Here is a 15,679-nt window from a genome sequence, read left to right on the forward strand (position 1 = left end):
CTTAGCCACAGGTTCTTCCCTTCTAAACCTTAGGAGATTGGTGAATTCAGTGAAAAAATGCATGTCAGGCAACCAGCACAGCACATGGCAAATGACACCCTCACTAAACATTGATTTTTCATTCCCTCTTATTCCATTTGATATAATTAAATTATCTTTAAGGTCTATGAGTAATGTCTGTTTGTGTAATTAAGATAGAAGTATTTTTTATAAGATTATGACATGAAAGAAACTTTCCCCATTCCCATAGTGTCTCTAGTTTGCTTTAAAACACTTGAACTAGTGAAAAAGCAAGTTGTTTATTCGAATACTGTAATTTTCTCAAAGAATGATCACCATTTTAAGGTTAATTCCAATGTTTTTCATATCTAAATAATGTTGGCATACCACTGACAAGAGAAGGCAAATGTGAGCGACGTCTGCATTTCTCCTATTAATAATATTACAACTGAATGTTAGGGTGCAGGTTAAATAGCTTTTCTTTAATTATATTACAATTGAATGTTGGGGGAGCAGGATAAATAGACTTTCTCTCAGGTTGATACCCTCCTTTAAGTGAATGCGATTAACTCTTGTTTCATGTTAATGAGCATTAAGTCAAGCCAGTAAAACTGATCTATTTATAGGGCAGGGAGAAAATATGTCATGAAATTTGGAACTTGACAGAGATGGAATTTCCTTTTTTGTGCAGATGTTGATGAGTGTGCGGAAAACATAAACCTCTGTGAGAACGGACAGTGCCTTAATGTCCCGGGTGCATATCGCTGCGAGTGTGAGATGGGCTTCACTCCAGCCTCAGACAGCAGATCCTGCCAAGGTGGGTCACCAGGATTTCAACTCATTTTCAAGTTGGATCAACCACAGCAAATGAAACCACAACAAGGGCTGGAACAAGCTCCACCTGGAAGCAGAATACATAGCACATGCTGCACATATAAAAGTCATTCGTTTAAGCGTGGATTATTTTGCCGAATGAATAATGATGAAGGCAGCTTTCATCTCTTATGAAGTTTTCCTGGCCAAGAGCCAGTAGTTGGAAGTTTGGCTCATTCTTTTTTCTTTTTTAACCATTTTTTCTCTTCTTTCTTTTTTATCACTAAATGAATGACATGTGGAGAAACTATTCAACTTTTAAAATATGCTCCATTACTTGTCTCAACCACCACTATTTATTGTGTTTATCAAAATCATAAAAAGCTCATTTTTGGCATTTACCTTCATGGTTGAGACTTCTGTCTGTATGTCTGGGAATGGAGTCCTCTTCAGGGATTCAGCAAGGGCTGTACTTTTGCTTAACACTAGTGGTTCCTTATTCTAAGTGATGGCAGCATCCCCCTTTCCTAGAAATGGGTCTTTGTGCCTAGTATGATATCTTTCCAAGAAAAAGAATTTGGATTTTCTATTAAGTTAGAAACTCATTTCACATTATATATAGTTTGAGCCATCATTGTGTCATGAATAGGGACTATATGAAAATATAAATGAAGAAAGGAGAGATAGAAAATAATTTATACACCATAGGGCTTCAGCAGAATTTATGATTCACAGAAAACCTTTAAAAAAACTCAGTTTGGGCCAGGCGTGGTGTCTCACGCCTATAATCCCAGCTCTTTGGGAGGCCAAGGTGGGTGGATCACCTGAGGTCGGGAGTTCAAGACCAGCCTGACCAACATGGAGAAACCCTGTCTCTACTAAAAATACAAAATTAGCCAGGTGTGGTGGCTCGTGCCTGTAATCCCAGCTACTCAGGAGGCAGAGGCAGGAGAATTGCTTGAACCCTGGAGGTGGAGGTTGTGGTGAGCCGAGATTGCGCCATTGCACTCCAGACTGGGCAACAAGAGTGAAACTCTGTCTCAAAACAAAACAAAGCAAAAATAAACAAACAACAAAGAAACTCAGTTTGCCAGTCATGCAGCCTCATAGAGAAAAAAAAAAACTAACTGCTGAGCAAAAATGATAAAATGAAAACATTTAAAAACTTCCCCCTACATCAGTATCTAACCAAATGAACAGAAATGGCAAGTACTGGCACATGTGCACACACACACACACACATAAACACACAATTCATCAGTGTCAACCAAACAAGACCAAATGATACACCCTGCAGTGGTTCAGAGTGGAGCCCAACTCTGCTCCACCGTCAGAAGTGGCCCTGAAGAAAGAAAGTGAGCCAAAATTTCATGAAATTCTTCAGAAAGAGCAACAAATGTGGAGAGACTCAGAAAAGGGATGAATAGTTGGCCCTAGGGAAGATGAAGTTAGAAACTGAAAGCATTCATATTTCTGCATTGACCCACAATATTGGGCAGAATCTAATCCATTTTATACAAGGTGACTTAGGGTAAGTTCCTTTTTTTCTCGGTCCTGGTTTCTTCTAAGCACTGAAGTTTAGTAGTAGAATTAATGGAAAATGTGAATCAATGTAAATGTGGAATGACATGATTTATTATCTACATCAGTTTGACAAGAGTTAGTGGGAGAAGGAACAGGTCAGCAGTAGCCACTTTCACCAACGTAAATTGTTTATACCTAGACAGGATTTTTCCTTCCTAATTGTGTATTACTTTACGGGTAGCACAGGCCCTTTCAGAACTTCCCTCTCCCCCAAGATGGTGCTAAGTAGTTACTGTTTACTATACTTCCTTCACATGTAGTTTTCTCATATGTCATTACCACAGAGAGAAACCCGTAACTGACAGGGCAGCTGAGGGTTGGCACACCTGTAGTTCACCCTCAGTTGGACCCTCTGCTCCATTCAGCTGAACGCCATCTTTTGAAATCCAAAAAATGTAATTCCATGGTTCTGGCCATTTCCCTTGTTTTTCTCTCCTCTCCACAAGGTCTGGCTCATCTGGACAGTTTCTTCTGAATTTACTAATTGAATCCCTTGTTGTCTACCCATCTTATTATAAGTACATGATCCTCTGATGAACATTTTCCACCACAAAGTCTCAGAACTTCTATAGAATTCAAAAAATTATTGAAGTTGGCAATTTCCCAGTAATCTCCACCAAAATGAGGGAACATAAAACCTGGAGGAACCCCTGCAGGAACATGATAGAGGACTCCGTTAAATGGAACAGACCTACATACAGACCATTTTCTATAATTTCTAAAGAGAAAGCGAAGGCCAAGTTCATCAACCTAGAGCCCACGGGAGCTCTCCCCATTCTCAATCTTCTCTCCCTCCATCTTATGAAACTTTGGGTGACTGAATACAGCTTTAATGAAACCGAAACCAGCTGTCTTTCACATAAGCTCTGATAAAGAAGGAAAGATAACAAGCGATGTTATTTAAACTGTACTAAAGTAAACAGAAGCTCTTGAAAGAGCAGGCCAAGTAGTGTGTATACAAGCTGAAAAATAAACAGTAGCAACTATACGGGCATCCTATGAAAACAAAAGGAAGAAAAACACAAAAACAGCTAAAGAACCAACCCACGATGAAAGAAAACTCCTCAAGAAATAAAACAAATTTTCCATAGGTACTTTATGCCATATATGATCTTAATAAAATCATAAATGTAGTTGAACAAGCTTATGGAGATTATAAGAGCTATAGAGTAAAAAGGAGATTGTAGAATCAAGGGAAAGAAGAAATGGGGACCAATACAGCAAAATAAGAGGACTATTAAATAAAAACAGGAAAAACCAGAAGACATACAGATGAAAATGTAATTGCTAGCATAGAGAAGGGGCCTGAGATAATAACAGTGGAAAAAAGAGGAAAGAGAAATTAACACTATTAGAGAAAAGACAAAAACTATAAACATCAGTATAATTGGTGTCGCTGAAGAGAGCCCAAAAAATCAACTAGAAAAAAAAAAAGTACTAAACAACCAAACATTTTCGTGCAGTCGAACAAAGAACGGAATATACAAAGCCCAAATTGTAAGACAAAGACTTAGATTTACTACATTTGTCAACTTTAGTCATAGGAGAAGGATTGAAGAATTCAGATGGAAAAGGCAACACATCTCATGTGCAAAGACACACATAGGCTCAAAATAAAAGGATGGAGGAATATTTACCAAGCAAACAGAAAGAAAAAAAAAGCAAGAGATTGCAATCCTAGTAGACTAAACAGACTTTAAACCAACAAAGATCAAAAGAGACAAAGAAGGGCATTACATAATGGTAAAGGGATCAATGCAACAAGAAGAGCTAACTAGCCTAAATATATCTGCACCCAATACAGGAGCACCCAGATCCATAAAGCAAGTTCTTAGAGACATACAAAGAGACTTAGACTCCCACACAATAACAGTGGGAGACTTTAACACCCCACTGTCAATATCAGACAGATCAACGAGACAGAAAATAAAGGATATTCAGGATTTGAACTCAGCTCTGGACCAAGTGGACCTAATAGAGATCTACAGAACTCTCCACCCCAAATCAACAAAATATACATTCTTCTCAGCACAACATCGCACTTACTCTAAAATTGACCACATGATGAGAAGTAAAACACTCCTCAGCAAATGCAAAAGAATGAAAGTAATAACAAACAGTCTCTCAGACCACAGTGCAACCAAATTAGAACTTAGGATTAAGAAACTCACTCATGGCCAGGCACAGTGATTCATGCCTGTAATCCTAACACTTTGGGAGGCCAAGGCTGGCAGATCATGAGGTCAGGAGATCGAGACCATACTGGCTAACATGGTGAAACCCCATCTCTACTAAAAATATGAAAAACATTAGCCGGGCATGGTGGCGTGTGCCTTCAGTCCCAGCTACTCAGGAGGCTGAGGCAGGAGAATGGCTTAAACCCAGGAGGCAGAGCTTGCAGTGAGCCAAGATCACGCCACTGCACTCCAGCCTAGGACCACAGAGCAAGACTCCATCTCAAAAAAAAAAAAAAAAGAAAGAAACAAAAAAGAAAAGAAACTCACTCAAAACCGCGCAACTATACAGAAACTGAACAACTTGCTCCTGAATGACTACTGGATAAATAACGAAATTAAGGCAGGAATAAAGAAGTTCTTTGAAACCAATGAAAACAAAGTCACAATGTGCCAGAATCTCTGGGACACAGCTAAAGCAATGTTTAGAGGGAAATTTACAGCACTAATTGTCCACAGGAGAAAGCAGGAAAGATCTAAAATCAGCACTCTAACATCACAATTAAAAGAGCTCGAGAAGCAAGAGCAAACAAATTCAGTAGCTAGCAGAAGACCAGAAATCATTAAGAGCAGAACTGAGGAAGACAGGGACACAATAAACCGTTCAAAAGAAAATCAGTGAATCCAGGAGCTGTTTTTTGAAAAGATTAACAAAAGAGGTAGACTGCTAGTGAGAAAAGAAGAGAGAGAAAAGTAGACACAATAAAAAATGATAAAGGTGGAGATATCACCACTGATCACACAGAAATATAAACTACCATCAGAGAATACTAGAAACACCTCTATGCAAATAAAGTAGAAAATCTAGAAGAAATGAATAAATTCCTGGACACATACACCCTCCCAAGACTAAACCAGGAACAAGTCGAATCCCTGAATAGACCAATAACAAGTTCTGAAATTGAGGCAATAATTAATAGCCTACCAAACGAAGGAAGTCCAGGAACAAGTAGATTCACAGCCGAATTCTACCAGAAGTACAAAGAGGAGCTGGTACCATTCCTTCTGAAACTGTTCCAAACAATAGAAAAAGAGGGACTTCTCCCTAACTCATTTTATGAGGCCAGCATCATCCTGATACCAAAACTTGAAAGAGACACAACAAAAAAAGAAAATTTCAGGTCAATATCCCCGATGAACGTCAATGCAAAAATCCTCAATAAAATACTGGCAAACCAAATCCAGCAGCACATCAAAGAGCTTATCCACCACGATTGAGTCAACTTCATCCGTGGGCTGCAAGGCTGGTTCAACGTATGCAAATCAATAAATGTAAATAATCCATCACATAAACAGAACCAATGACAAAAACCACACGATTATCTTAAAAGATGCGGTAAGGCCTTCAATAAAACTAGGCCTTCGTTAAAATAGGCCCTTCAATAAAATTCAACACCCCTTCATGCTAAAAACTCTCAATAAACTAGGTATTGATGGAGTGTATCTCAAAATAATAAGAGCTATTTTTGACAAACCCACAGCCAATATCATACTGAATGGGCAAAGGCTGAAAGTGTTCCCTTTGAAAACTGGCACAAGACAAGGATGTCCTCTCTCACCACTCCTATTCAACATACTATTGGAAGTTCTGGCCAGGGCAATCAGGCAAGAGAAAGAAATAAAGGGGATTCAAATAGGAAGAGAGGAAGTCAAATTGTATCTCTTTGCAGATGACATGATTGTATATTTAGAAAACCGCATCGTCTCAGCCCAAAATCTCCTTAAGCTGATAAGCAATCTCAGCAGTCTCAGGATATAAAATCAATGTGCAAAAATCACAAGCATTCCTATACAGCAATAATAGACAAACAGAGAGCCAAATCATGAGTGAACTCCCATTCACAATTGCTACAAGGAGAATAAAATACCTAGGAATACAACTTACAAGGGATGTGAAGGGCCTCTTAGAAGAGAACTACAAACCACTACTCAAGGAAATAAAAGAGGACACAAAACAAATGGAAAAACATTCCATGCTCATGGATAGGAAAAATCAGTATCATGCAAATGGCCATACTGCCCTAAGTAATTTATAGATTCAGTGCTGTCCCTATCAAGCTACCATTGACTTTCTTCACAGAATTAGGAAAAACTACCTTAAATTTCATATGGAACCAGAAAAGAGCCCGTATAGCACAGACAATCCTAAGCAAAAAGAACAAAGCTGGAGCTATCCTGCCACCTGACTTCAACCTATCCTACAAGGCCACAGTAACCAAATCAGCATGGTACTTGTACCAAAACAGAGAGATAGACCAATGGAACAGAACAGAACCCTCAGAAATAATACCACATATCTACAACCATCTGATCTTTGACAAACCTGACAAAAACAAACAATGGAGAAAGGATTACCTATTTAATAAATGGTGTTGGGAAAACTGGCTATCCTATGCAGAAGACTGAAACTGCACCCCTTTCTTATCCCTTATACAAAAATTAACTCAAGATGGATTAAAGACTTAAACGTAAGACCTAAAGCCATAAAAACCCCAGAAGAAAACCTAGGCAATGCCATTCAGGACATAGGCATGGGCAAAGACTTCATGAGTAAAACACCAAAAGCAATGGCAACAAAAGCCAAAATTGACAAGTAGAATCTAATTAAAGAGCTTCTGTACAGCAAAAGAAACTGTCATCAGAGTTGTTGTCAGCAGGCAGCCTACAGAATGGAAGAAAATTTTTGCAATCTATCTGTCAGACCAAGGGCTAATATCCAGAATCTACAAGGAACTTAAACAAATTTACAAGAAAAAAAAACCCCATCAAAAAGTGAGTGAAGGATATGAACAGACAATTTTCAAAAGAAGAGATTTATGTGGCCAACAAACATAAGGAAAAAAGCTCATCATCACTGGTCATTAGAGAAATGCAAATCAAAAGCACAGTGAGATATCATCTCATGCCAGTTAGAATGACAATCGTTAAAAAATAAGGAAACAACAGATGCTGGAGAGCATGTGGAGAAATGGGAACACTTTTACGTGTTGGTGGGAGTGTAAATCAGTTCAACCATATGGAAGACAGTGTAGCGATTCCTCCAGGATCTAGAACCAGAAATACCATTTGACCCAGCAATCCCATTACTGGGGATATTCCCAAAGGATTATAGATCATTCTACTATAAAGATACATGCGCACATATGTTTATTGCAGCACTGTTCATAATAGCAAAGACTTGGAACCAACCCAAATGACCATCAATGCTAGACTGGATAAAGAAAATGTGGCACATATACACCATGGAATACTATGCAACCATAAAAATGGATGAGTTCATGTCCTTTGCAGGGACATGGATGAAGCTGGAAACCATCATTCTCAACAAACTAAGGAACAGAAAACCAAACACTGCATGTTCTCACTCATAAGTGGGAGTTGAACAATGAGAACACGTGGACACAGGGAGGGGAACGTCACACACCGGGACCTGTCAGAGGGTGGGGATTAGGGGAGGGATAGCATTAGGATAAATACCTAATGTAGATGACAGGTTGATGGGTGCAGCAAACCATCATGGCACGCGTATACCTACATAACAAACCTGCACATTCTGTACATGTATCCCAGAACTTAAAGTATAATTAAAAAAAAAGAAAAAGAAAGGCAATTCATGAGCTAAACAGAAATATCCAATACCAAAAGACATTAGATCCATGCCCACAAAATTCTGAGGAAATGTGAAAAATATTATACTTAATTATAAAGATAATAAGCATTTTTTTACACATGAAATACGTCAGGTAGAAAACACCTGTGTTTTCATAAAAGTCCCACCCTTCTTGGAAAAAGAATAATCAGCAATGAAACACAGCCAATCAAGAAACAAATGGAGAAGTTGTAATAAAACCATTATTGATCCCTTTAAGTAAATAATTAGTACTAAACACTGTGGAAATTATGGTAAACTGCCATAGACATTTAAAAAGTGAAAATGATAAAAATAAGCAGTTGGAAGGATATATGAGTGCTAATTTTCTTATAATTTATTGTATAGAATTCATTAATACGGTCTAAAAATTACATTTCAACTTTAGCATAAAACCAAAAAATTTTTAGCATTTTTTATTCTTTTCTTTTCTTTTTTTTTTTTTTTTTTTTTTGAGACGGAGTCTCACTCTTTTGCCCAGGCTGGAGTGCAGTGGCTGGATCTCGGCTCACTGCAAGCTCCACCTCCCGGGTTCACACCATTCTCCTGCCTCCTGCCTCAGTCTCCCGAGTAGCTGGGACTACAGGCGCCCACCACCTCACCCGGCTATTTTTTTGTATTTTTTAGTAGAGATGGGGTTTCACCGTGTTAACCAGGATGGTCTCGATCTCCTGACCTCGTGATCCGCCCGTCTCGGCCTCCCAAAGTGCTGGGATTACAGGCTTGAGCCACCGCATCCGGCCTCATTTTTTATTCTTAACGTTAGAAAAGTATTTTAAAACTGTTGAGATGATTGTAAATTTATCTGATGCATACAAATTGTTTTAGCTTCACTTTCTAAATATGTACATAAATGTCTGAAATGATCTTAAATGATTCTTTCTAGATGGAAACATTTTTGAGTAAATTGTTTTGCTATTTTGTCTTGTGTATTATTTGAATTTTTGAATATGTATCTATTTTACAAAGGAAAGACAGTAATCTTTTAAAATACCTTCTTTATACAACAATTACATTACTTAGGTGGAAGAAATTTCTAATAAAGTTCATTTAAAAGTAAAATAGATTGGGCATGGTGGCCCGCACCTGTTAATACAGCACTTTGGAAGGCCAAGGAGGGAGGATCACTTGAGCCCAGGAGTTTGAGACCAACCTGGGCCACATAAGGAGACCCTGTCTCTACAGAAACTTTATAAACTAGCTTGGTGTGATTGTGTTTGCCTATAGTCCCAGCTGCCTGGATGTCTGAAGGGGGAGGATTGCTTGAGCCCAGGAGGTTGTGGCTGCAGTGAGCCATGATCGTGCCACTACTCCAGCCTGTGTGATAGAGCAAGAACCTGTCTGAAACAAACAAGCAAGCAAAAAAATGCACACTCAGAAGGCTGATAGTACAATTCCCTTTTTGAATATAAATTAACACAATTCAGTTGTAATCTAGCTTAAAGAATTTTTACTCATTTATATAAAGAGAATAACTTTCTTACCCCCAATACAATAAAAAATACCTTTGCACGTGGTAAACTGTGAACATGATTGGAACCATACCTTAAATCTAAGATAGTTGAAACCAATATTTTAACTAGAATGAATGACCAAAGAAGTCTTGTTTAGACTTAAGGTATAACTGTCTGATGACAGCAGCTTAGGATGACTTGTCTAGTCTAGCCTAAAATGACATGCCTGGTCTGCATTCTCTGAGTGTTAGGCAATTTTTATACAAAAATGTCCATCCTCTTTTTGAGAGTAGAAATTCAGATTATTTCCACAGCTATACATACACATTGATTTTCACCTGAGTGAGGAGTGATAACTTCATATTTATTAACTTTGAGTCACAGCCTCATGGAAGACTATCATAAACTTTTCATAAATGAATTTTTAGTCCAATTCAATAGAGATATTTTAATGAAATTTACTAGAATATGGGGTCAATGGACCATCTTACTAACATGAAATTAGGGAAGAAATTTCTTCTCTGTTTAAAACTACTTTATAATAACAATGAAGATTGCAAAATAAAAAGGAAGTAAAAACTAAAGAGTTAATTAATATTTATTTAATTAAATTTAATTAATTAAATTAACAAAAAAGTTAATTTTAATATCTCCAATATTTAAAAATAATTATGTATTTGTGTTTTCATAATATAAAACATTTATCAACTATAAAATATCTGCTGTTTGCACTAATTAGTTAGAATCTTTGAATTTGCTTTTATCTTTTTTTACAATTTCATTTCTTTGACATGTTTATATTTAATTTTTGTATTTTTTGTGCTTTGAGCCAACTCTTCTTTATCATAATCCAAGTCATTTAAAATACTAGACACTCATTTTACCAAGGAAACAATATTTCTTTTATATCTTAGTTCCGTAGGTGAACATTAGTTGCTTGCCCTTTGCACTTATCTACCTAGACAAAAAAAAGCTTTACTGAATATAAAAACATCTGAGGGGGTAGAAAAATGCACTAATGTTAGACATTACATTAAAATTTTAAAATGTCTTTGTAAATAAGAGATTACTATTTTTTTTAAATCTTCAGATATTGATGAATGCTCCTTCCAAAACATTTGTGTCTTTGGAACATGTAATAACCTGCCTGGAATGTTTCATTGTATCTGCGATGATGGTTATGAATTGGACAGAACTGGAGGGAACTGTACAGGTATGGTCCGTTATGGGCTAAGTTGTGTTCTGATTCATTGAAATGAATATTCTGTGCTAATCATAAAAATTCCTGAGATTTCTGCTTAGCTGATCTATGCATTAGGTTACACATTTTTCTGAAAAAGAAAATTATATTCAGACACGTTTATTTGTAGCTATGGAATTGATGCAATTTTATGTAAATAATATTAAATTGTTATCTATATAATTGTTAATATTAAATATCTGAAATGAAACTAGTAAAGTGTCTCTTTGTCTGTATATATGTTCATGTATATGTATTATATATACATGTATATTTGTGATTTTTGTTAAGCAAATAGTGACATAATTTTTTCTTCCTCAGAGTTGCAAATTTTAATTAATTACAATGTATTTATCAGGGATACTAAATGCTGTCATAAAGACTGTGTGCTTGATATGTGGAACCTGTTTTAGGTATATATCAAAATTTAAGATCTTTATTTTATTGTGTTGAGTCTTTCTAGTGATCTTTAATCTACTAACTTTCAAAAATTCCACCAAATTCTTTGGAACAGCAGTATTCCTAGAAAAAGTAAAAATGGTAACCTGGGCATTTTCTAATGCTTCTCCTAGATATTGATGAGTGTGCCGATCCCATAAACTGTGTCAATGGCCTATGTGTCAACACGCCTGGTCGCTATGAGTGTAACTGCCCACCCGATTTTCAGTTGAACCCCACTGGTGTGGGTTGTGTTGGTAAGTAAAGCTATATGAAACAAATAGAACGATCAAGTTGAATATTCAAACTCTCTTGGTAATGAGCTGTGATGAATGTTTGCTACAGTTAACTTAAAAACAAAACATTATATGGTCGCCTTTATTGTGTTTGTCTTCCAAATCAGCTCCACCTTCCTCCTCTCACAGACTTGATATCCAAGGCACAGAGAAGTGCAGTCATTTGTTCAAGGTCTCCGAGCTTGAAAATGGCAGAGCTAAGGCAGTAGCCGAGGTTGCCACCTGGTTCCTTGTCCAGTGTTTGGCCAGGATAACCCAGAGTGGTGGTATAGCTATTAGAATATCTATTTCTTCTGCCTACTGGAAGGGTCATATAGCAAAGTAAATGAAGTGATGAGAAGCAAGGAATTAGATGGATGGATTTATGAGCCAAACCATTGGATCAGAAGTTGAGAGATGACAGGGAGGAGGAGGAGGCAGTAATGAAGGTTCGGAATCTGTGGTCAGCACCTCTGATCTTTAAAAAACAATTGTCCAGCTTTTACTGTCTGCGCTATTCCTGTGTTTTCCTAGAGAAGGAAATGGTCTGGAAAATTTTCTGGAAGTATACAAAAAAAGGGAGGAGTGGAGAATTCCTTGCTTGAGTAGAAATCTGCCTACTGTCCTCAGTGTCAGTTTTTGGGCCTGCAGCAAATGGGAGGAATATTTGCTGCTGTGATTTATACCCACCTTATATACTGTTTTCAAGTTTTAGAGAATAGTTTTAATTATCATTTATGGCTACTCCAAGTTCTGCGTTTTCCATTCAAAATAATTCATTTGGTAAAGATTGAGCACCTTCTGTCTAAGGGCTAGAGTTGCAACAGTGAACAGACCAAGCACATTCTCTGCTTTTGTGTTTACATTCTGCAGGCAGGGAGATAAATAAAAGCAAGAACAAACAGAATTGGCACTGGAGGTGGTTGGAGGAGAACTGCCGTGTTATATTAGGAATGGGGGAGTCAGAGCCTTTAAGGAGGGGGCAAGCCAACTGGACCTCTGAGGGAAGCCTCCAGTTAAAAGGAGCAGGCAGTGCAAAGCGCCTGTGGTAGGAGAAGACTGTGCATTAGAGACATAGCACAAGGCTGTGTGCAGCAAGAGAGGAGTGAGTGGAGGGGTCAGGGATGAGGGGAGGAATCAGAGAAGCAGTCACCCAGTTCGCAAAGTGATTCTCAACCCAGGCTGCATAGTAAACTCCATTTATAACCTGGAAAATATATTGATGCCTGTTACACCCCCAGAAATTCTGACTCACTGGGGCCTCAGTATTTCTTAAAAACTTCCTTGGAACAAAGACTGTGAATAGGCAACTCATAAAAGAGAATAGTCTAAACGTTAACAAATAAAAGCAAACAAATGACCAAAATCATTAGGAATAAGAAATCCAATTGAAACAATTATATAAATACCACTTTACACCTCATATGCTGGCAAATATTAGGAAACTTGGATAACGTGAAGTATTGATGGGGACATGGGCCTTTGAGGAGCATCGTGCTCTGCTGGTAGAAGTGTAGACCAGGGCAGCCCCGCAGAGAATATACTTGCACAACAGTACGCCGATTAACTGTTAATGTATAATCAATGTTAGTTTTTGAGTTTCTTTTTGGAGCAATTCTATTTGTATGGATTGACACTTTATTGCTTTCATTCATTCTTAGTTCCAAAAAACAAAGACTCATTCTATCTGAAAAGTGCCAGTGTATTTCTGTAGACAAAGGAAATGAAGTATTCTCATCCACTTAGTCAATAAAAAGAACTTCAACCCACAGTATTTGGTAACAAGAACCTGAACCATCCCAGGTTCGTGGATTCTTTCATATTTTCATGATGTTTCTGTACCAAAATTCAATTGATATGATTCATAAGCAAAGGCAGGTATGTATAAAAGGTTATTGGAAGGAAATATGTGATGTAGAAATGCAGTCACTAGATTGATTATTTTAATTGGTGTTGATAAATCTAAAAATGAAAACATTTTCTATTTGGTAGCCTTTAAAGAAGATGGCTGTCCTCTCATCAACAAAATCATGAACTGTTAATGTTTTCAAAAATTCCTTTGGCTATTGCATTTTTATGAAGCAAGAACAAGAATAACCAGAAATAATGATAAGCTAGAACCTATTAGAGATGTGTTTGAAACCTGGAATCGGTTTTTACAAAATGGATGTATTCCAAGTTCATGAATGACAGTTGATAAGCAATTAGTTGCATTCAGAAGATCATTTTGAGTAGAATATCTTCAAAACCAAGAAAATACAGATTAAAAGTTGAGTTAGCTATGATTAAATTCTTACTAATATTGCTAATAAAGTTGTTTTCAACTTTTTTCTTCTGTATATTAGTTTTTATAATATACCTTTCTTCTGTAAATGGTTTTTTAAAATTACTTAAAAATAGTAAAACTTAAAGGGCTCATTGGATGTAGTTGGTAAATGATGACTATTTTTCCTGACTGAAGGCTAAGTATAGGCAAACCCTGTAAATCAACAATTCCTTTTGTGGCTCTACGTGCCAATGGCATTAACTCACATGCACATACAGAGACACATATATGATGTTCATTGCAGCATTCTTTGTGGTGGTAGGGTTTTAGAAACCATTTTTGGAGAGGAGGGTTTTTTTTTTTAAAGGCGATTATGCAGCACGAAGCTGACAGACGGGAGGTTCACAGAACAAGCATGACTAGAAAAGTTATAAAAATGAAATGAGATGTATGACAAAAGACATTTGTGTAAATTTAAAATGAACACATTAAAACAAAAATATTTATTTTGCAGGAGCACATGTAAAAAGTAGTAATGTTAAATACATTTGGATGATCTGTCAGGGAAGGAGAATGGGAATGAAGAACAGGGATAAAAGAGAAAGGGACGGGAGGAGAGAGAGAACAGGTGAATAAATGAGGAATAAATAAACCTAATTAGGCCAGGCGCAATGGCTCATGCCTGTTACTCCAGCACTTCGGGAGGCTGAGGCAGGCAGATCACAAGGTCAAAAGATCAAGACCATTCTGGCCAACATGGTGAAATCCCGTCTCTACTAAAAATACAAAAATTAACTGGACATGCTGGCAGGCACCTGTAGTCCCAGCTACTCGGGAGGCTGAGGCAGGAGAATCACTTGAACCCGGGAGGCAGAGGTTGCGATGGGCCGAGATCGTGCCACTGCACTCCAGCTTGGCAACAGAGCAAGATTCCGTCCCCAATAAATAAATAAATAAATAAATAAATAAATAAATAAAAACCTAATTAGAAGGGGGACCATGAGAATCTTGCTGCATCTGAGATTCAGCAACAAAAACAAAATGCAAAATCAGAGAAAAAATAAAGGAAAATTAGTTTTTTTAAAAAGCCCAAATGATTCTAACGTGCAGCCAGGGATGAAAATTACTCTGTAGACTGCTAAGAACTCTAGATTTTATTCTGGTTGAGAAGAGAAGCTATTGGAGGTTGCCTGACCTAAGGTAATGCTATTGAAGGGTCACTGTGGCTTACAGAAGGAAAAGTAGACCATAGTTTAGTCAAGAATGGAAGTTGAGAAAAGAGTTAGAAAACTATTACATTAGACTAGGTAAAGGGATAATGACGGTGGCTGGAAAAGATAGTAGTGATAGAGGCAGTGGTAAGTAGACAAATTACAGATATTTTTGTTTGTTTGTTTTTTGTTTGTGTTTTTGTTTTTGTTTTTTTTTTTTTTGAGACGGAGTCTCGCTCTGTCCCCCAAGCTGGAGTGCAGTGGCGCGATCTGCACTCACTGCAAGCTCCACCTCCCGGGTTCACGCCATTCTCCTGCCTCAGCCTCCGGAGTAGCTGGGACTGCAGACGCCCGCCACCACGCTCAGCTAATTTTGTGTATTTTTAGTAGGAACAGGGTTTCACCAAGTTAGCCAGGATGGTTGATTCCAGATATGTTTTGAAGGTTGAGTAGACAGCCCTTATTACTGGATTGAATAAGGAGTCAAAAATGGTATCAAAGCTTAGGGCCTGTGC

General features: G+C 37.5%; 1 protein-coding gene across 1 annotated transcript in view; it reads left to right on the forward strand.

The window, feature by feature from the left end:
* FBN2 (fibrillin 2) overlaps nucleotides 1–15,679 on the forward strand; it is a 270,107-nt gene that overhangs the window by 205,222 nt on the left and 49,206 nt on the right. The window contains exons 34-36 of the mRNA XM_023196889.3: nucleotides 692–817; nucleotides 10,825–10,947; nucleotides 11,547–11,669. Coding sequence (XP_023052657.2) covers nucleotides 692–817; nucleotides 10,825–10,947; nucleotides 11,547–11,669 — 372 coding nt within the window. The remainder of the gene's footprint in view (nucleotides 1–691; nucleotides 818–10,824; nucleotides 10,948–11,546; nucleotides 11,670–15,679) is intronic.

This window comes from Piliocolobus tephrosceles, chromosome 4, assembly GCF_002776525.5.
Source record: "Piliocolobus tephrosceles isolate RC106 chromosome 4, ASM277652v3, whole genome shotgun sequence".
NCBI lineage: Eukaryota > Metazoa > Chordata > Mammalia > Primates > Cercopithecidae > Piliocolobus > Piliocolobus tephrosceles.